This window comes from Nomascus leucogenys, chromosome 19, assembly GCF_006542625.1.
Source record: "Nomascus leucogenys isolate Asia chromosome 19, Asia_NLE_v1, whole genome shotgun sequence".
In the NCBI taxonomy this organism is placed as follows: Eukaryota; Metazoa; Chordata; class Mammalia; order Primates; family Hylobatidae; genus Nomascus; species Nomascus leucogenys.
The window spans coordinates 54862625-54885710 of record NC_044399.1 but is presented as its reverse complement, the minus strand read 5'-3'; the positions used below and the strand labels follow the sequence as shown (position 1 = coordinate 54885710).

The 23086-nt window shown below is 37.0% G+C and overlaps 1 protein-coding gene across 4 annotated transcripts in view; it reads right to left on the bottom strand.

Moving 5' to 3' along the window:
- Window positions 1–23086, bottom strand: part of MEMO1 (mediator of cell motility 1) — a 159171-nt gene that overhangs the window by 64240 nt on the left and 71845 nt on the right. For all 4 annotated transcript variants that reach the window (XR_004026925.1, XM_030799356.1, XM_030799355.1 and 1 more), the window contains 2 exons: window positions 14489–14570; window positions 3249–3317 (listed from right to left, as the gene is read on the bottom strand). Coding sequence is in view for 3 of the 4 variants with exons in the window: in XM_030799355.1 (XP_030655215.1) it covers window positions 3249–3317; window positions 14489–14570 (151 nt within the window). In the remaining variant the exon portion in view is untranslated. The remainder of the gene's footprint in view (window positions 1–3248; window positions 3318–14488; window positions 14571–23086) is intronic.

Genomic DNA, 23086 nt, shown 5'->3' with positions numbered 1-23086 from the left:
ATGTTATACCCTGCTTTTTTTATTTAGTCAATGCACTATCAGAAACTTAGACTCTTTAAAAAACAATGCTGCTGTAGAAAACTTAACACATTTAACTTTTTCCATTTTGGGACTTATTAGGATAGAGCTTCCGAACGTGAATTTCTAAGCCAGTAACTATATACATTTTTATGACTCTTAGTATATATTATCAAATTGCTTTCCTAAAGTATTAACCTGATATAGTCCATTGAAATGCATTTTTTTATAAAAAACTAATTTTGCCATAATCTATTCAGTTCTGGATTATAGGAATTACATAACTGTATTGTTCTTCAAACTGTTCATTTAAATTGGTACCTCACTACTGTTTTTATTTCCTTTTTTTTTTGAAAAATAAAACATTTCCATTTTTATTTTTATTAATTACATTTACTTTTTGTAATTTCAGTTAATATTCTTTGATGATTTAGCCTCTAAGAACTATGATTTTTATTATTTTTTATATTATCCTTTGTCATTTTTTTGCAAATATTTTTCCCATTCTGTTCATCGCTTCCACTGGTTACATTATCACATGAGTTATTTTTTCATGTAATTTAATTTAATTATAATTTATCATGTTTTATACTCTTCCCAACAACGTCTCATAAACATTAAGACATATTGTGTTCCAAATTAGCTGTGGCTTGAAATTCCTCTCCAGATATGTTAATACCCTTATCTAACTAGTATTTACTTTGATGGATGGTGTTAGCAGAGGTTTTAAACCAATTTCTTTTTTCAAGCTGCTAGTCAGCATTCTATCATCAATTTTGGAATAATTTTTACCTGTTTTTTGTAATGCCTTTTAAAATCATATTTGTACCCCCCACCCACTTTTAAATTCTGGAAAGTGACATGGTATCATTTACATTTTCAAAAGATGATCCTGGCTGAAATATAGAATGCAAATGGATTAATGTGGAAGGTAAGAATAGAAAGTGGTAGTATAGAATTTAACTTTTCTCATAAGGATGTTCTTTCTCTACTTTCTCAAAGCACTCTAAAGACACTATAATTCCCAGAGAGTGCCTCTTGCAAGAGAATTCAACTGTGACTATCAATTATTAATTTTACACTTAGACCTTAAAATTTATTCATTCAGAATTCAATTATTATATACTAATTACAAAAAATAATTTGATCGGGCTGGGCACAGTGGCTCTTGCCTGTAATCCCAGCACTTTGGGAGGCCGAGGTGGGAGGATCACCCGCAGCCAGGAGTTTGAAACCAGCCTGGCCAAAGCCAGGCGAAAGCCTGTCTCCACTAAAAATACAAAAAATTAACTCGGTGTGGTGGCGCACACCAGTAGTCCTAGCCACCTGGGAGGATGAGGCAGGAGAACTGACTGAACCTGGGGGCAGGAGTTGCAGTGAGCCAAGATTACACCACTGCACTCCAGCAAGGGTGACAGAGCCAGACTCTGTCTCAAAAATACTTAATTAATTAAAATAAAATAATTCAATCACATCAGCCATCATTTGCCTCTCTTTCTACTCATCTTCTTAAATCTTCCTCTTCTTAGTCCTTAGCGCTCTTCCATTTTTTCCTCTTTCCTTTTGCCTTCTTTCTCACTTTCCATTAACCTATTTAACACATGCTTTCCACTTCTACGAACATAAACTCTATCTATACCCCTCTACAAATTCCTAAACCTAATTTAACTCTGGGGTGTCCCATCAGCACATGAGTTTTATCAATAAAACTTCTGCCAAATAGAGGAAGGTTTCAAAAAGAAAAGGCTGTTATATAAACTAACTTTTATTATAGCTGGTTTATAGGCCCAAGTCAAATGAAAGAAGCTTATAAAAAAACAATTTTTTTTTTTTGAAATGCAGTCTTGCTCTGTTGCCAAGCTGGAGTGCGGTGGCACGATCTCGGCTCACTGCAACCTCTGCCTCCCGGATTCAAGCGATTCCCCTGCCTCAGCCTCCCAAGTAGCTGGAACTACAGGCATGTGCCACCACACCCGGCAAATTTTTTTTTTTTTTTTTTTTGTATTTTAGTAGAGATGGGGTTTCACCATATTGGCCAGGCTGGTCTCGAACGCCTGACCTCAGGTAATCAGCCCGCCTCAGCCTCCCAAAGTGCTGGGATTACAGGTGTGAGCCACCAGGCCCAGACTAAAAAATCATTTCAATTTAACTTCTATTTGCTCTTATTCATGAAATTACTTAAGATTATGTATTAACATGTATCAAGGAATAATTGTTAACAATGCTCCTCAAAACATCATAAATGAGACAGGGCGAGCCAAAACCTCACCAATTTAGAAATATTATTGCTTTATTTTTAGTAAAAACTTGCTAAAAATAATTTTCAATGAATTACAATACAATGTACAGAGAATGCTACATAAAAATTTGAAAGAACAGCTTTTTTGTTTTAAAACTTTGAACTGCTCAAAGGTAAGTGGGCTGTGCATGATTTTCTTTATTAAATCATGGCTGCTATGAGCTATTTCTTTTGAATAACTATCCTACATCTCTATTAATTCAGACCTAACAATCAGTATTTGACAGAACTAAGATGATCACTTTACCTATTCACATAGCTTGCACATCTGGCAAAGAAGGGCCGGATATTGGTTCATATCTAGTAAATTAACTGTGTAAATAAAATGAGTGACTATTTCCAGCAAAACCTCTTGTAAGTTCACAAGTTTCTTACAGAGTAGTATACTATTAAAGGAGTCTCAAGTTCCCAGGAAGTTTTTTTTTTTAATCTAATTTCAGAGCTGTCATTGAATTATTAAGAGTTAATATGCCTCAAACACCATATTAAATTCACTGTCAGATTCTAAAATATTTCAAATATCTTATCTTGTCAACGAGAAATTATCCTTTCAGTAACCACAATTTTAACAAGTACAATAAAGAATTTTAAATTACGAAATGATTAAAACAGATCAGAGGGCTTTGCATTTTTCTTAAGAATGCTCATCTCTGGGTTTTCAAAGAAATATTAAAAAAACAAAATATTTAACCTTCATAACTAAACATTTTACATGCCAAAGGGAAGGTAAAAATCAAATGCTCAAACAACAACAAAAAAGAAGTATTGAAGTTTTCAGTAACCTATATAAAGTATAGTAAAATTCATCAAAAGTCAAATCCCTCATGAAATTGAGTACATAATAACAATAAGTATAAAAAGCAAATTACTTCTATAACAAAGCAATAAATTCTCACGCTTCTCTGACTTAAAACAAAACTACATTACTTACGTAATAGACGGATCCACTTGTTTATAAGCATGGGCAGCACAAGACCCACAGTACGTATATCCTGCATGGCTACAAAACAAAATATTTTTAAACTTAATCATCAGATTCAAAATCAAGATATTCTAGAAAGAAAAACCTTGAAATAAATACAGCAACTATGGTAAACACAACAGAATTGAGAGCATATGTTAAATAACAATGTAGTTAATGATACGACTTCTAGAAGAAATTAGGAAACCCATGATCTATACTGTGTTCCAATTCTAAACTTTAAAAATACTTTGTAATTTTTTTTTGTCTGAAAGACAAATTTAGAGGCGTTCAAGATTTACTTGAAGTTGCTATGTAACACGATTATTGAGGTTGGTTTTTGTTTTTTTTTGTTTTGTTTTGTTTTGTTTTTGAGACAGAGTCTCACTTTGTCACCTAGGCTGCAATACAGTGGTGCAATCATGGCTCACTGCAGCCTCAACCTCCCAGGCTCAAGCATTCCTCCTGCCTCAGCTTCCTGAGTAGCTGAGACCATAGGCACATGCCACCATATCTGGCTCATTTGTTATTTTTAACAGACCTGAGTTCTCTGTTGCTGAGGCTGGTCTTGAACTCCTGGGGTCAAGTGATCCTCCTGCCTTGGCCTCAAAAAGCACTGCAATTACAGGCATAAGCCACCGCACTTGGCCTATAATTGAGTTTTTTAATACTCCTCTTCAGTAGCATTAGCAGACTATTACAGAAAAATGATAAACCAACAGGAAGTCAAGTCAGACCAAAACAAATACCCTACAACTATTATAACAACTCACTTCCTTCTGTGTCTTTTAGAGATAAAGATAAAGACAAAGATAATTATTCTCATTTTCTCTCCAGGCTATTCTTCCCTTTTATCCTCTGGTCTCCTAATTCAGTCAATTCTCTTATCACGCACAGAATGACTGTTTCCTGGTCTCAAAAGGTATATGAAAAAATAGAGATATATCCATATAATGGAATACTCTTCACCAATAAAAAGAAGTGAACTACTGACACTCAAAATAATTATACTTTTTTTTAAGGGGGTAAAAATAAATATACTGAATGGAAGTCAAACAAAAATAGCTTATTCTGTATGATTCCATTTAAATAAAATTCTAGAAAATAGCGAGGCATGGTGGCACATGCCTGTAGTCCCAGCTACTCAAGAGGCTGAGGCAGAAGGATTGCTTAAGCCAAGTTCTATATTACAGTGAGCTATGATCGCGCCCACACTCCAGCCTGGATGACAGAGTGAGATACCACCTCTTTAAAAAAAAAAAAAGTATGTGTATATATATATATATAGAACGGGGAAGAGAGGGGGAAAAAGAGTTACAGAAAGGAAGAATTATAAGCGAACACAAGGAAACTTTTGAGGGTGATGAATATGTTCATTTTCTTGATTGTGATAGTTTTACCTTCATACATAGGTCAAACATCAAATTGTGTGCTTTAAATGTACACACCTGTATGCCAATCATATCACAACAAGGCTCTTTTTTAAAAATGGTCCTAATCTGAAGTAGCTTAAGATATGAATGGAGAAAATGAGACTCACAGCTGTCTACCACAGCAATACAAGATAGTAGTGGTGTTTAATTGGGAGCTCAATAATATGGAACATACACTAAGCTCACTGAAATCAGTGAAGGCCTTAATTAATGGTAGTCACTCTAGCCCTATACCTCTGGTAAAGGAGCCTATCAAGTTGCCTCAAAACAGCAATATTCTCACAACCCAGTTCTGATCTAAGCCAGAAGGAAATTTAGTAGTCCTTTGGCTCAGCACACTCAGTTTTGATGTCATCCTGTGCTAATTTTGATACTAGAGCCTTACCAGGAGACCTATTTTATTCTGTTACAACTCCAGTCTCTGAGTGCCTGAGACCTCACTACTCACTGCTTCAGATTCCTAACACCTGGTTCTTGATCTTAACTGGTTCTCTTACCAGTTTAGAAGTATGCCATCTTGCCTGTCCATGTGGACCTTAAAACCAGCTGGTCCATCTGGATCTGCCCGGCTCTATCTCAAACCTTAGTGACATCTCAGATTTTCAACACTCCCTAGAAATTTTGCTCTCAGTTGTCACTCATATACCATTCCTTCACTTCCTAATCCTTACATCTTAAACTGCTCCTTCCACCTTAGATCTGCTTTTCAGACTTTAGTTCCTCTTTGTCATTCTTAAATTTAAAGGCTCTAATCCCCAATCCATACTCTGATCTCTAAATCAACCTGTCTTTCTAGTCTGAGTCTCTCCCATTTCTACCAATCCTGTTCCTGACCAAGCTCAGTTCTTAACATCCAGAAAGCCTTCTTAGAAACACTGGATTCTTCCCATTACTGCACTCCACCTGGGTGACTGAGCAAGACTTTATTTCAAAATTAAAAAAAAAAAAAAAAAAAAAAAAACAAGAAAAGAAAGAATCATTGGATTCTTTATGTATGGCTAGGACAGAAATACTAAGAGTACAAAGGTAAGGACATTAAGGAAGGGCCTAAAGACTAAAGGAAGAACATGAGCAAATGTCCAAGTACATAAGGTAGATGAGAAATACAAGACAGGCCTGAGTAGAGGAAGAGAGTAATGATAAGCCAGAGTCAGGTAAGGGAATAGCGGCTTGATAAAACAAGATACTGAAAAATGCTGTGAGCTCTTGAGCAGGGGTGTGACAATATCAAACTGTTATTAGTCTAGTACTGAAAAGCGCTGGCACAAACTAGCAATTAGAGGCAGGAGGGTGTTAATAGAAGCTCTCTTGAAAATTGTGGCAGTACTATACCCAAGCACAAGGTACTAATGTCATGGTCTGGAACTGTATCAGTGCTGGTGGGCAAAGAGAAGCAAATGTGATAGAGTCTAAAAACGAAAAATTAACAAATCTCAGTGACTTAGCATGGGAGATGATGAAAAGGATAATGATAATAATAGTAACACTGACTACTTACTATGTATCAGGCATCTTCTATGTACTTCAAAGTATTAAATCATGTAATCCCCACTCCAACCGTATGAGGTAGGAATTATTATTATTCTCATTTTACAGATGAAGAAACTAAAACAGAGAGGTTAAGAAACTTGCTCAAGTTCACAGAGATAGCCAGTGACCAAGTCAGGACTTAAGCCAGGACTGCCTGGCTCTAGAATACATACTGTTACCCACTATTTAAGAGATCTTTATATGTTTGAAGGAAGAAAGGAAGGAGTCTGTGGCATAGGAAAAGCAATAAGCCTGAAAACGAGAATTCTTACAGAGCATATACGCTATAAAACTACACGAAAGGATGAAAGTTTTGAAAACACAATTAGCTAAGGTAAACACATGATTAATAACGGAACTCAGATTTCGTGGTTTCAGTCCATTCAGAAGCTGAAGACTTCCAAGTCTGCTTGAAGTAAAGACAAGAAAGTTACAGGGAGAGAAAGAGAGTCTTAAGTTGAAAAGGTCTTAACTTCGAGGCGACACTGCAGAGTATTGTCAGTACACTGTGCCTCTTTACCCCACCACCAAGAACTCTACTTCATCAAAGGAGGAAGAAGATAATAATCAAAGAAGATAATTTCTTGTACTTTCCTTTATCCTCGCCCAGAAACATGGTAATGAAGAAAATCAGAATAATGACAATCAAATCACACTACAGATGCTCTTTTCCTAACCCTTCTCTTGCTAACAGAATCTACGATTCTACATGTATGTGGAAACAACGTTTTATCAAGAGATCATTCATAATAAAGGAGGCTTCACTAAAGAAATGGCTAAAGTTTTTTCTTTAGTGCATAACAGCCAAAACAATGAAAATTTAAGCTCTACAGATATTCTAATATGCACTGTAAAAGTGTGTCCCACTTAGTATTTTATTTTATTTTTTATTTTTTATTTATTTTTTATTTTTTCAGACAGAGTCTCACTCTGTCACCCAGGCTGGAGTGCAGTGGCCAGATCTCGGCTCACTGCAACTTCCACCTGCAAGGTTCAAGCAATTCTCCTGCCTCAGCCTCCCAAGTAGCAGGGACTACAGGCGTCCGCCACCACACCTGGCTAATTTTTCTATTTTTAGTAGAGACGGGGTTTCACCATTTGGCCAGGCTGGTCTTGAACTCCTGACCTTGTGATCCGCCTGCCTCGGACTCCCAAAGTGCTGGGATTACAGGCATGAGCCACCGCGCCTGGCCTGTCCCACTTAGTCTTTTAAAAGCTCTTAAAGTCCTTAATGCAAAAAGCCATCCCCACTAGCTTTTCCAAGTCACTCTGATTCCCAACCTAACATATCATGAAGGCAAACACAAAATTATACTTAATACTTACAACATTTTATCAAGCTAAAACCTTGCCTCTAAAAATTGATCCTTCTTTTAACAGAGAGTGCTTTTGCTTCTCCCTTTGCTCCTACACAGTAGACCCTTTACATCGGCAAGTCCAGTTCCTGACACCAGAATTTCTGTTTTTCTCTGTGGAACTGCAATCAAGTGAGGATACAAAGGCCATTCATTGCTCATGAACATTTACTGGTTAAGTGACAGTTTCCCACACAGCAACCTTCCAGTGTGGGTATAATTCAAATTCTTACCATAGAAAAATGACCAATTACTACAGGACATGGATTTTCACTTGTTCATTCTGAGACCTTCAAGGTCACAGGTGAATAGTATAAATTGTCAATGCCAAGAGTCTACCACACATTCTATGTAAGGCTTTTCATCAAAGAGGATACAGGGAATAAAAAAGGAATACTTAACTAGGATTCAACAAAGTCAGGTCCAATAGTCCTAGTTCTAGTTAATAGTAGCAAAATGCAAAATAAAAAGATTGAATTAGATGAAATGAGAAGACTGAACCAGACGAAATGGGAAGATCTCCTCCAACAACAGGAAAAGTCACAAGATCTACTTAAGCTAAGGTAAGATCTAAAAAGTTAGAAACTAAATTAGAAAACTCCTCTGAACAGATGGGATCAATTTGATTGACAACCGGCCCTATATAATTTGCAAATGCAGCAGCTTCCACATTGCCTCTCTCAATTTTATTTTACTGTACCTAGTCTTTTATTCTTTTATTTTGTAGGCATTGCTCAATGGCCCTCAAGATTCCTGTTTTGATAAAAAATATCAGTAGATAATTGTGCCCAAAAAAAGTCCAAGATAGACAGTTATTATTCAGAATATTTTATTTTTACATAATAGAATCTCATAAATATTAAATAGTCTGAGCTAAGGAAAGTTATTAAAGTTATTGAAGTCAAATAAGAATGAACTAACCAGAATGTTGCATATCTAGATATTTTTTGTACTGTCATATAGGATTTGAGACTTTGACATGAATATCCTATGGCTTAGTACAAACAATAATTAGAGACAAATAAGCTGTGCATCCTCAGTAACTTGAAGAACTAAGTAATGTATGAAGATTCACTGTCTCATGATATCCAGTGGTAGAGCACTGTACAGGTATGCTTCACTATATACAAACTTGTCTTCTATATACACACTTTTTAGCATTTACATTTTTAAACTAATTTTTATATTAAAAGTAATACATGCACACAGTAAAAAAGTCAAACAATAAAGGGTACACAATGAAAAGTGAAAGTATCCTTTCTCCCATACTACTCCTACTAGGTTAACTAATATAAAGTCAAAGTCCTACTAGGTTAACTAGTATCAAGTATTTTAAATGTATAAGGGGGGCTTCAATATTCAAAGCACCTGTTTTACAGTAAAAAAAATTCATGTTAACCAGTTATTTATGTTTTTATATTTAATAAGTTTCTTAAGTGATGCATATCTGTACAGCTTCATTCTAGGGGTTGCTGACATATTTCTGCATAGTGCAAGACAAGCAAGAAGATTGGTATGAAGATATCTGCAAGTCATGTAGAAAGGCTTTTCAGACTTTTAGCTCATGAGATCATTTCAATATATATCCCTGGGACACCTACTGTCTCCTACACATCAAGGTAAGGTAGTTCTGAAGTCAACCACAGTACATTTCTAATCAAATTAATTTCTTTTAAATCCTCCAAATGTGCCTGCCTTAAGTCACACAGATTAGAATTCATTAAGACAGAAAAACAGTTGACAGGTCAATATTTATTCTTTAATGGTATTTATTCTATTTAATCTATATCAATATAAAAATGAACAATATTTTTAAGCACTTTCTAAAACTTGCCATTTTCACACAGCCTAATTAGTTACAAACTATATCCAGGTTCTGAGTTTATTTAAGGTTTCCATGATACGATTTATGCCTATAAAGGTAAAAAAAAAAAAACCAAGAAGGCCAGGCACGGTGGCTCACACCTGTAATCCCAGCACTTTGGGTGGCCGAGGCGGGCAGATCACGAGGTCAGGAGATCGAGACCATCCTGGCTAACATGGTGAAACCATGTCTCTACTAAAAATGCAAAAAAAATTAGCCGGGCATGGTGGTGGGCGCCTGTAGTCCCAGCTACTCGGCAGGCTGAGGCAAGAGAATGGCGTGAACCCAGCAGGTGGAGCTTGCAGTGAGCCAAGATCACGCCACCGTACTCCAGCCTGGGCGACAGAGCAAGACTCTGTCCCAAAATAAAAAAATAAAAAATAAAAACTAAGAAAAGCAAGTACTAGAGAGCTAACGTTTATAAAACTTAAAGTAAGTTTTTGATTAATGTGATTTTTCTAATTATTAAATAGCATAAGACCCTTTCATGCCATAGAACAATATTTTTGTTTTTTTTTTTGAGACAGGGTCTCACTCCCATCACCCAGGCTGGGGTGCAGTGGTGTGATCTCAGCTCAGTGCAGCCCTGCAGCCCCAACCTCCCTGGCTCAAGCGATCCTCTCATCTCAGTTTCTGGAGTAGCTGGGGCTGCAGGCTCATGCCACCACACCCAGCTAATTTTTGTATTTTTTGTAGAGGGGGATTTCGCCATGTTGCCCAGGCTAGTCTCAAACTCCTGAGCTCAAGCAATCTTCCCACCTCAGGCTCCCAAAGTGCTGGGATTACAAGCATGAGCCACTGCACCCAGTAACAATGAAGTATTTGTTTTCTACCTCAAAAAAAAAAAAAAAAAAGATAATCTTGAAAAGGAAAATAATTACTTCTGGAAACCATATAAGATAAAACTTGGCTATATTTAAAGTCTTCCTATGTTAACAAAATAGAAATTGCCTATGAATGCACATTTATATTGTATGTTTATTGTATGTTTATATTTATGTTTTTATATGTTTATATGTTTATTATAACATTTATTATACATTATATACAAAGTCAGTATGTAACAGAAACACACCAAAGCCAAAACTATTTTCAAATATCCATTTTAAAATCTGGGGTAACTTGGAAATCAACATATTTGTAATTTAGGCTAAAACATTCCATTTCCCAGGTCACTCCCAATTATTCCAACTTAAAATTAATTACAAAAAGGAAACAAGTCTGGCTACTTTTTTTATGAATACTAACCTCAACTTAATTATATGTTGATTCAACTCAGCTCCCAAATTTAGAACAAGTTTTAACTGGAAAGGTAGCATACCATAATAGTCAAATACCAGCAAATTGATGAAATGAGAATGTCTCTCGTGAGTTACTATAAAGAAATCATTATTAATCCATTGTTTCTCACCTAATCAAGGATCTCACTTAGGTAAATGTCCCCTCTTATCCCTGCATCAATTTTTCTTCCCCTACTGACTCACTTCATATACAAACACTTTAAAATCTCACAAGTGAAATAAAAATCCTCCTTACCATATAGATACTATCCTATTTCTCTGTTTCAAAGCAAAATTCCTCAAAAAACTATCTGTACTTACGTCTTCATTGCCCTTACCTCTCATTCTTTCCTGAACCTACTCCAATAATACTTTCATTTCCACCACCCCACAGAAACTTTTCTTCTCAAGGTCACCAGTGATTTCCACATTGCCAAATCCAATTATCAGTCCTCAGTCCTCACTGGCAGCATTTGATGCAGCTGATCACTTTCTCCCCCCTGACACATTTTTCATCCTTTGGCCTCTCAGAGACATCACTCACTCTTGATTTTCCTCCTTCCTCACTTGTTCTCCCTTCATTATCTCCTTTGCAAATGTTCATCTTCATTCTAGCCTCTAAAAAGGTGGCTTGTCCAAGGGGCTAGTCCTTGAAACTCTTCTCCTGTTTATCTTTATTTTATTTCCTAGGCAACCATACCCTCTGTGATTATAGATACTAAAAAAGCCTTTATTTCTATCTCAAGTCTGGTGCCTCTTCTTTGTACTCCAGATTCATATAGTCAGCTGCCCATTCTAAATCTCTATTTGGATATCTAATAAGCACCTCAACATTAACAAGATCAAAACCAAAAACCTAGATTCTATACGAACACTTCAAAATCTACTCCATACTTCCACTTGTCTTCCCCTTATCAGTATAAAGGTAATTCCATCCTTCTAGTTTCACAGGACAAAACTTAAGAATCATTCAGTCATGATATTTTAAAACCATGTCTTTAAAAATATATTTAAAGACAGGGTATCTCACTGTTGCCCAAGCGGGAGTACAGCGGTGCAAACAGACCATAGCTCACTGTAGCCTCAAACCCCTGGGCTCAAGGGATCCTCCTGCCTCCATCTACCAAGTAGCTAGGACTACAGTTACATCTGACCACACCCAGCTAATTTTTGTAGAGATGGAATGTTGTTTTGTTGCCCAGGCTGATCTCAAACTCCTGGCCTCAAGCAATCCTCCTGCTTAGGCCTCCCAAAGGGCTGGGATTACAGGCGTGAGCCACTGCCCCTAGCCAAGTGTCATTCTTGACGCTTCTTCTCTCTATCTTGTTGGTCCAACCTTTAAAACATATCCAGAATACACTACTTCTCATCATCTCCGCCTCGAGCCCCCAATCCAAACCACTATGTCGTCTCTTTTCTATAATTGTAATTGTAAAATAAGCCTCCTAAATTGGACCCTCTGTTCCCACACAATATAATATCCATACAGCAGCAAGAGTAATCCTTTTCAAACCTAAGTCAGATCATGTCATTCTACTGCTCAAAACTTGTCATGACTTGCCATATCACTCAGAATAAAAACCAAAGTCCTTAGGACTACAAAGCCTCTTCATGATCTAGCCCTCTGCTGCCTATCTCATCTTCCACTCTTCCCCTTGTACTGCCACTCCAGCTGCAATGGCCTCCTTGCTTCTCCTCAAACACACTAAGCATACTCTTGTTCCAGAGCCTTTGTGCTCACTGTTCCTCAACCTGAAACCCTCTTCCCCCAGCTATCTGCACAGCTTGCTCTTCCACATCATTCAGACTAAAATGTTACCTTACCAGGGAATCCTTTTCTTACTAATCCTATATAAAACAGTAAATCTCTACCCATACTGTCACTCTCAATCCTCTATCTGCTTTATTTTTCTTCTTAGCACCCATCAGCACCTGACATAGAATATAATTATTTGTTTACTGCCTGTCTTCCCTAGTACCAAAATGCTAGTACCACAAGAGTAGCAATTTTGATTTACTCAAAATGCAGCACAAAGAAGAGCACTTGGCCTTTAGCCTGGTATGTAAATGACTAAATAAATAGTAGTAAGTCATTTGCTGTAAGTTTTTTAAAGATTAGTTCATTTAATCTTTTGTTAAAAGCGTTAAGGAAATACTACGATTATTCCACCTTTACCAATGAGGAGCTGAAATCTCAACAGATAAAAAAGTTGCATGTCACATGGCTTGTAAGTAGGAGTCAGGCTCCTGCACCCATTAAATGAGATCAAGTTAGATCTACAAATAAGGCATTTAACAAAATATTTGGTATATAAAATGCCTACCATTAATAGTAGGCTCTTTATGTGTATTTACTATTTACTCATTTAATTCTGATATTGATTAAAAATGGTTATTATATATTGTCATCACTATTTACTATTTATCAGGGCACAAACCTTAACCCAATAGAAGTCACAAACAACATGCTACGAGACAAATGGCACAGAGTAAACCTTCACTCTTCTCAGAAAAAATGTTACCATGTGTTTCAAACAGTATGTTGTGAAGGCTAGCACTGGAAACCAAATCAAAATTAACTGAATTCATATCATACACAGACACACATCATTAACTGTGTATGTGCTAGCTTGCAGTTCTAAAAAGCAAACTCTAAAATCCAAAGACAAGATTTTCTCAATTAAAAAAAGACACAATCTACTCTTCCTCAAAAATTAAGTTGCTATTCCATGTTGCACCATACTATGCTTAATATATCTTTTTCATTATAAATTAAAAATCATCAGGATTAAGTTAGATCTCTTTAATATTTAAAATAGAACTTATTCATTTATAGCAATGGCTACCAAAATTGGCAAGTTTACCTAATGTAAAAAACCCTTTTCTTTAAAAGTCAGTTTTATTATCAAAAATACATTTTGAAATTACTGCATCTGAGGAAATAAAGTAGCCAATTCTTTTTTATTTCTTTTTTTGAGATAGGGTCTCACTCTGTCACCCAGGCTGGAGTGCAGTGGTATGATCTGGGTCACCACAACCACCGCCTCCTAAGTTTAAGCGATCCCCCATCTCAGAACCCCGCCACTGCCACCCCCAGTAGCTTAGCTGGGACTACAAGCGTACCATCACACCCAGCTAATTTTTGTATTTTTAGTAGAGATGGAGTCTCACCATGTTGCCCAGGCTGGTCTCAAACTCCTGGGCTCAAGCAATCCTCCCATGTTGGCCTCTCAAAGTGCTGGAATTGGCGTGAGCCACCACACCCAGCCAAAGTAGCCAATTCTTTTATCCTTAAGTTACAGTGGAAACCCACAAGAATTGTGAAAATTACTGAATACAATTTCTTCAGCTCAATATAGACTTTAGTTTTTAATTTTTAGTTCAATTTGTAGATACTCATTTAGTAATAATAAACATACAAAAAAGATTTTAAGTAGACTCTTAAAACTTACAGTGCAGGCCAGGCGTGAGCGAGACCGAGGCGGGTGGATCACTTGAGGTCAGCAGTTTAAGACCAGCCTGACCAACATGGTAAAACCCCGTCTCTACTAAAAATACAAAAATTGGCCAGGCGTGGTGGCACACGCCTGTAGTCCCAACTGCTCAGGAGGTTGAGGCAGGAGAGTCACTTGAACCTGGGAGGCAGAGGTTTCAGTGAGCCGAGACTGTGCCACTGTACTTCAGCCTGGGCGACAGAGGGAGACTCATTCTCAAAAAGAAAACAAAAACAAAAACAAAAAAGACTTACGGTGCAATAATGGCTCTAGCAGGTCTTTTTGTAGACTGTACTTGTGAAAGCCAACCTTCTAGCTGTGCATTCAGCTGCGGTCCTATAAAAAGACAAAGACAAAATTAGAGTCAGCAAAGCAATGTACTACAGATAACTATACGTGGCATAAAGCCTTCACTGAACTTATGTGGGACTAAACTAGCTTCATGAGCAACAGGATCATCAGTTGGGAAGTTAATGTTTGAATTTACCAACTACACAGTCTCTAACAAGCCATATGATAAGGCCAAATTCTGACTAGACAAAATTTGCTTTTATCAATTTACTTATTTACAGCTGTCTTCATTTCAGAGCAACACAATGTGATTTACAAGTTGAGGCAATATTTAAACAAAATAAAACAGGAAGCAGAAACTCTCAGTGTATGAAGAGGAAATAATTGAATGTTATAGAGCACCAAAATCTGCTCCACAGATTGATCACTGAAATGACATCCACAGAAGGTAATCACTTCCACACCCAATGATCTTTTCTTCCATCCCACTCCAGTCCCCTATTCTCATAATGAAATATCAATAACCAGTAACTACGCTACCTTAAAAATCTCAGTTTCAAGCATCTTAGCTTCTTTACTCAATATACTATACTTATTTTTCCAATTCACTACCAGAAACCTGTTAACTCCAACAGACCCTACAAATTTTTCCACTGTCCTTCATCTCTCTTTACTTCTTACCTAGTCTGAGACTCAAAAATCCATCATCACCATCATTTCCTTGCCTGTGGCCTCACTCCTCTGCTCCTCTCTCCCTCCATCACAGTCAAAACATAGTTTAAAACCAACTTTCCACTTAACTCAGTACTTTTACCTGAATAGCTGAATGAGACTAAAGAGAAATACAACCATATAAACTTTAAAATAATAACCATAAATTTCAGCAGACCCCTGAAATGCCCAGAAATCCTATCACATTAACGTAGTGAATCTGCTCTCCTATCTTTAAGACAGAGAATTAACTCATAGCTTCTCTTTTCACCTTAAGCCTCAATACTTCCCCTTCACCCCCTTATCACTTCCAGAAGATAATAATCAATGCTTTTCATTTTTTCAAGGAAAAGCAATCAGAAGTTGGCCCAAGACTTTCCTAGTTTTAGCACTGGAAGAGTGCTGCATTCTGAGAAACTGCTAAATCACAAGCAAACCTGGGTGTTGGTCACCCTAAATTGAGAAGATAACTACTTCATCTTCCCACCACTTATTCTGCTTTCCCTCCTATTTCAACAAATTGTCCTTGTTCCTATCAAGAACCAAACAGTATTTCTGTACTGGATCCCATTAATTTTTTCTTTCTCAAGGATTCTGCTCCCATAACTATTATAGGTCTCCTATACCAATCTTCCCTTTTTTACTTTATCATTATTAGCATGCAAATGTGTCATACTAACACTGATTAATTTCCCTTCAACTACCTCTCTATTTCTTTGGTCCCCTTTGCAACAAATTTTCTTTTTTTTTTTTTTTTTTTTTTTTTTTTGAGATACAGTCTCGCTGTCGCCCAGGCTGGAGTGCAGTGGCGCGATCTCGGCTCACTGCAGGCTCCGCCCCCCGGGGTTCACGCCATTCTCCTGCCTCAGCCTCCCGCGTAGCTGGGACTACAGGCGCCCGCCATCTCGCCCGGCTAATTTTTTGTATTTTTAGTAGAGACGGGGTTTCACTGTGTTAGCCAGGATGGTCTCGATCTCCTGACCTCATGATCCGCCCACCTCGGCCTCCCAAAGTGTTGGGATTACAGGCGTGAGCCACCGCGCCCAGCCAGCAAATTTTCTTGAAGAGATGTCCTCATTTCCTTCCACTCGTTGCCATCCATTCTTTCTTTTAAAACTTTTAATCATTAAATATTTAAACATTACAAAAGAATCTAGGTAATAATATAACAAACACACACATACCCACTGCCTAAATAAATTAAATCTTAACATTCTACCTTATTAAGATTTTCCTTGGTTAAGAAATAAATGGATCCCTTGCTGATCCCTTTGTAAATCTCCCTCCTTAGAGGTAACCACTTCCTGATTTTGGTGTTTATCATTCTATTCTACTTTCACTGTATATGTATCAATAAACAATAAGTGGTATTGTTCTGCATGTTTTCAAATGTTGTATCAATATATTGTACATATCCTTCTGCAACTTGCTTTAGTAATTCAACATTGTTTTTGAAAATTACTCAAGTTGATATATGTTGCCCTAAACCATTCATTTACAAGGCTGTATAGTACTGTACTATAAGAATATAGCAAAATTTATCTATTCACTTTCCTACTTACAAATACTTTAGTTGTTGCCAATGTTTCACTATTAATACATAATGCTACAAGTATCTTAGGAACATGTGTTAACAGTTTCTCTAAAAGTGCTGAATCAGAGGGTGTACTCTTCTTCAACTCGACTACAGCATTGCTAACTTGCCCACTAAGGTAGCTGGATCATCTTATCCATCAGTATACAGGCAAATGAAAATTTAAAATAAGAGGCCTAATTCTACCTGTACTCCCCACCTTTTCTTAGAGGATTTTCTTTCAAAACCTGGTAAATTCTTTCTCTGCCTGCTTAGAGATGTATGTAAACCTTTGTAAAAACCTAGCCAGCAGCCCAAAACTGCCTTTCTCAAGAACCTTATAACCATCTCTTTCAAATGAGATCATCAGGAGAGATGGCACCCTTATCTCCCAGTTTCTGTGGGAGGACAGGGTGCCTAACTTTGGCAGGCCATCTAGTTCCAAGTTGTAAAATTACATCCTGTCATAAAGATATGAGTTCATTTTTCCTTTAGAAAAAGCCAATTCGTTCACACAAAAGGTTGCTCCAATTACCAAGTGAATTTAGGATAAACTATGTGTGACAAATGATGGTATCAAGTCCTCTTACTTGAACACTATTTACTATTTATCTTCAGAACATGTATGTAATGGGTTGCACCCACTTGGCTAGATGTAAGGGTGAGCATTCTTTTGGTCTTTGCAATCTTTTAGCAGATTGCTTGTGATACACATGTCATTCCGGTTTAATAATTTATTCAAAACAGAAATTGTTTCCTTTTTCTTCTACCTTTGAAGAGATGTTTTCTGGGGGAAGCAGATTTTGGTTTTAATTGTATTTCATCATTGCTAACACAAGTAATAGTTAAAGGTTCCCATTCACCTACATCGTTCCCAGTATTTGATATTGTCAGAATTTTTCATTTTTGTCAATCTGGGTATGAAATGGTATGTATTCCTTGTTTTTATTTTTTATTTGTATTTCAATAACATGCACTGAAATTAAGCATCTACTGTCCTTCTGTATATATTTAGAATGCTACACATAAACAGGTCAAGTTTAAAATGGACAGTAAATTTGTAAATTCCCAAAGTACAAAAAAAAAAGTCTGACTCAGTGATTAAACAATGGCGTTCATCTTAAAATTTGAATTTAAGAACAGTTACCAAAAAACTTATACAAAGTAATTTCATTATTAACTTAAGGAAAAATAAGTTACATGTCACATAATGACATTTTGGTCAACAATGAACTGCATATTCCATAGTGATCCAATAAGATGACAACACCAGGCCAGGTGCAGTGGCTCATGCCTGTAATCCCAGCACTTTGGAAGGCCAGTGGATCACCTGAGCTCAGTAGTTCAAGACCACCCTGGCCAACATGGTGACAAGCCATCTCTACTAAAAATACAAAAAATTAACCAGGCATGGTGGGCCACGCCTGCAGTCCCAGCTACTTGGGAGGCTGAGGCACAGGAATCACTTGAGCCCGGGAGGCGGAGGTTGCAGAGATCACGCCCCTGAAGAGAGTGAGACTCCATCTCAAAAAAAAAGAAAAATTGCAATAATGTATTTTTACTCTACCTTTTGCCTTTTCTATGTTTACATACACAAATGTCATTTTGTTACAACTGCCTATAGTATTCCATACAGTAACATGCTGTATAGGTCTGTAGCCTAGGAACAACAGGCTATACCATCTAGCCTTGGTGTGTAGTAGGCTATACCATCTAGGTTGGCAAGTACACTCTTACGATGCTCAGACAACAACGAAATGGCCTAACCACCATTTCTCGAGTGCATCCCTGTGATTAAGCAACACATGACCGTATAACCCTAAAAATGTTCACAACGCAGGAAGTTTACAGAACCAATGTGAAAAACAGATAAAAGCAAAGAAAGTATACCTGAATTCATCCACCCCACTGCCAACAACCTCACTGTTTTTAAGCACTAAACCAAGCTTTCATATGGCTATTTCTGTAAAAAGACCAATGTCTTCCCAAGGATGCTAAGGTAAGAGCCAAACTCCAAGTTTCTCACTTATCTTTGAATAAGATAATTAAGCATACCTATTTATTACGTATGATTGCTTAATTATCTATAAAGTGTCAAGTAAAAAGGTGAATCTGAGTTCTTTCACAGAAACTAGCCAATACTTGGCAATATGGTATCCTTGATACATGAAGGATGTAGAAATATGTGCTTTGGTTTTCAAATACCACTGGGTTTGAAGAAACACTGATAAATGGAAAAAGAAAAAGCATTGCTAAATCCTAGCAAAACTACTTAATGTTTGTGTGATCTTGCCCTTAAGAGGGATAAATGGGCATTTACTTTTTTGGATAAAATAGTAAAAGTAGGTTCCCAAAGAATTAAGCTGAGGTATTTCCTCAAGAAATAGATAATAAACAATGAGCTGTAGGAAATTCAGTAACACTTCTATTTAAATCCCACTTGACTCAAAGAATATTTTCCAAGTAAGTTTATTTGCCTGGTGACAAAACCAGACACTAAATGCGTGCACAACACACACACACACGCACACGCTTTTCAAGAATTCCCTTGCAACCATTAGCAGAACCATTCTAAAATAAGCTAATGAACTAAGCCAAATTGGTTTTCTATACTTCTCTATCACTGTTTAGCCTGCTCCTCCTCCTTACTCTAGACAAAAGTCATGTGTTCTCTTTTCAAATTTAATATGAGTATGAACCACCTGAGAATCTTGTTGAAATGTTGATTCTGATCCTACAGTTATACAGTAGGACTGAGATTCTGCATTTCTAACATGCTTCTCAGGTGATAGCAATGTTGCTGGCCTATAGGCTATACTCCAGCAACCTGTCTAGATCAACAGTTGTTATGGAATTCACCAATCCGTATGTATACAAAGTTTCCTCTAGAGATAAAATGAAGGTCTAAATAAAGAAAAGATCTATTTTAGATACCAGGACAAGCTGGTAAGAGAAACATTTCTCCACAAGGGAGCCTTCTAGTATTGCTCAAACTATTCTACATATGTAATTTAAAGAATGATCAACTGCCACAACCTTTTTCCATTTTATAGGTAATATCTGCCTATTAGCACAATAAACTCAATCCCACATGGTTGGGTATAAGGTAACAAGAAGCAACACATAAAAAGCCAAATAAAAGTAGGCCGTTGGCACCCAGTATTTCATTATTAATCATTCTGTGAAATACGTTCAAATCAAACTAAGAAATAAACCGATCTATGGTGAGAAATCTATAAATAATAAGATGAATAAGCCAGAGTTCTTTAAACAGTGGTTCCTGGATCTCCAATTTTCACAGGCCAATAAATTTACAAAAGAGGGCACAGTGGCTCACACTTGTAATCCCAGCATTTTGGGAGGACGAACTGGGTAGATCATTTGAGGTCAGCAGTTTGAGAGCAGCCTGGCCAATGTGCCGAAACCCTGTCTCTACTAAAAATACAAAATTTAGCCAGGCGTGGTGGCACACACCTGTAGTCCCAGCTACTCGGAAGGCTGAGGCAGGATTTTGAGATAATCTAAATCCTTCAAACTGAATAAATTAACCACATTTCATCAACTTTAAGATGCCATCAATAACCAGAATACACAAGGAGCTCAAACAACTCCACGGGAAAAAGCCTAATAATTGGATCAAAAATGGGCAAAAATCTTAATAGACATTTCTCAACAGAAGATATACAATGGCAAACAGGCATATGAAAAGGTGCTCAACATTACCAATGATCACAGAATGCAAATCAAAACTACAATGAGATATCATCTCACCCCAGTTAAAATGGCTTGTACCCAAAAGACAGGCAGTAACAAATGCTGGCAAAGAGATGGAAAAAAGGGAGCCCTTGTACACTGTTGGTGGGAATGTAAATTAGTACAACCACTATGGGGAACAGTTTGGAGGCTCCTCAAAAAATTGAAAATTGAGCTACCATAGGATCCAGCAATTTTCCTGCTGGGTATATCCCCAAAAGAAAGGAAATCACTATATTGAAGAGATATCTGCACTCCTATAGTTGTTGCAGCACAGTTTACAATAGCTAAGATTGGATGCATCCTAAGTGTCCATCAACAGATGAATGGATAAAGAAACTGGTACATACACATAAGCCATAAAAAAGAATGAGATCCAGTCATCTGCAACAATATGGATAGAACTGGAGATCATTATGTTAAGTGAAATAAGCCAGGCACCAGAAAGACAAACAATGCATGTTCTCATTTATTTGTGGGATCTAAAAAAAAAACAATGGAACTCATGGACATAGTAGAAGGATGGTTACCAGAGGCTGGGAAGAGTATTGGAGGGTTGGATAGGAGGTGGAGATGGTTAATGGGTACAAAAAAAAAAAAAAAAAAAAACAGAAAGAAGGAACAGGACCTACTGTTTGACAGCACAATAGGTTAGCTACAGTCAGTAACTTAATTGTGCATTTTAAAATAATTTAGAGTATAATTGGATTGTTTGTAACTCAAAGGATAAATGATTGACGGGATGGATACTCCATTCCCTTGCAACTATTAGCAGAACCATAATGTGCTTATTTCATATTGCATGCCTGTATCAAAACATCTCATGTACCGCCCATAAATATATATACCTACTATGTACCCGCAAAAAATAAAAATTAAAAATTAAAAAGATACCATCAATATTTGGGTGCACCATTATTTTAAGTACCACTAAGAAGGAAAAAAACCTCTCTCAAACTATGGCATATGGTTTCTATTGCTTAGAATTATGTCATTTTACACTTATTGGCAGAGTTCTTTTAAACTTGTTCAGACATATATTATTGCCAGGCGCAGTGGCTCACGCCTGTAATCCCAACACTTTGGGAGGCCACGGCAGGTGGATCACCTGAGGTCAGGAGTTTGAGACCAGCCTGGCCAACATGGCAAAACCTCGTCTCTACCAAAAATACAAAAAGTAGCTGAGCGTGATGACAGGTGCCTGTAATTCCAGCTACTCAGGAGGCTGAGGCAGGAGAATCTCTTGAACCGGGAAGGCAGAGGTTGCAGTGAGCAGAGATCACAGCACAGAACTCCAGCCTGGGCGGCAGAGCAAGACTTCATCAAATAAAAAAAAAAAAAACTATTAATGAGCAAGCAGTTAAAGGGTATTTCTTTGGCTGGGCACAGTGGCTCACACCTGTAATCCCAGCACTTTAGGATGCCCAGGCAGGCAGATCACTTGAGGTCAGGAATTTGAGACCAGCCTGGCCAACATGGTGAAATCCCATCTCTACTAAAAATACAAGAAAAAACTAGCCAGGCATGGTGGCACACACCTGTAATCCCAGATTTGGGAGGCTGAGGCACGAGAATCGCTTGAACCTGGGAAGCGGAGGTTGCAGTGAGCTGAGATAAGATAACGCCACTGTACTCCAGCCTGGGTGACACAGTGAGACTCTGTCTCCAAAAAAAAAAAAAGAAAAGAAAAGAAAAATAAAACAATGGAAATAAAAAATTTAAAAAACAAAAAAATACTTATTCAGACAAATATTATCATATAACTCTTGTGCTTATAAAAAATACAAAAGCAAAATAAATAAGGTATCCTTAAAATTTTCCTCCACATTCACAATCTGATCATTAAATTGCTTTTTACTTAGAGTCATCAGTAATCCTTGTTTTTCCATAGTATCGTCCTTTGTACCATTAAGAGAATTCATGATTCAACATTTTTTTTAAAGAATTTCTCTATTGCTTTGGGACTGTCTTCGAGGCTGCTGACATATATTGCCCAAGTCTCACTGCAGTCCCTTTCTTGATCTTACCAAAAGGTATCACTGAATGATGTAACACACGGTTTCAGAAAACAACCCAGGGATGGTACACCTTCCGTAATTGGTATTTAACTAGTATGTTGACTGAAACATCAATGGGGTGACGTTGTGTAGTCAGTCATATCAGTAGGATTAACTACCAAATTCACATATGAACCGGCAGTGACAACTATTTTCCAAATGACAATTTTAAGTTGCCACTGATTGGAAAACACATCTCAATTTCAGAAATGAAAAAATGTGGGAAAACGTACATCTTAAAATTCATGAAATATACTACCACTATGAAAACTCCACTCACTATGATGTTCTGATATTCTTAAATGCAGAACAGTGAAAAATTCATCAAAAATCAGCATTTGGGAACCACCGCTTCTCACTACAATGAAAAGTGTTGCTGAGAAGCCTTACCAACTACAAAATCTCATTTAATGTTTTTTTTTTTTTATCTTTTTATTTTTTATTGAGACAGAGTCTCACTCTGTCAC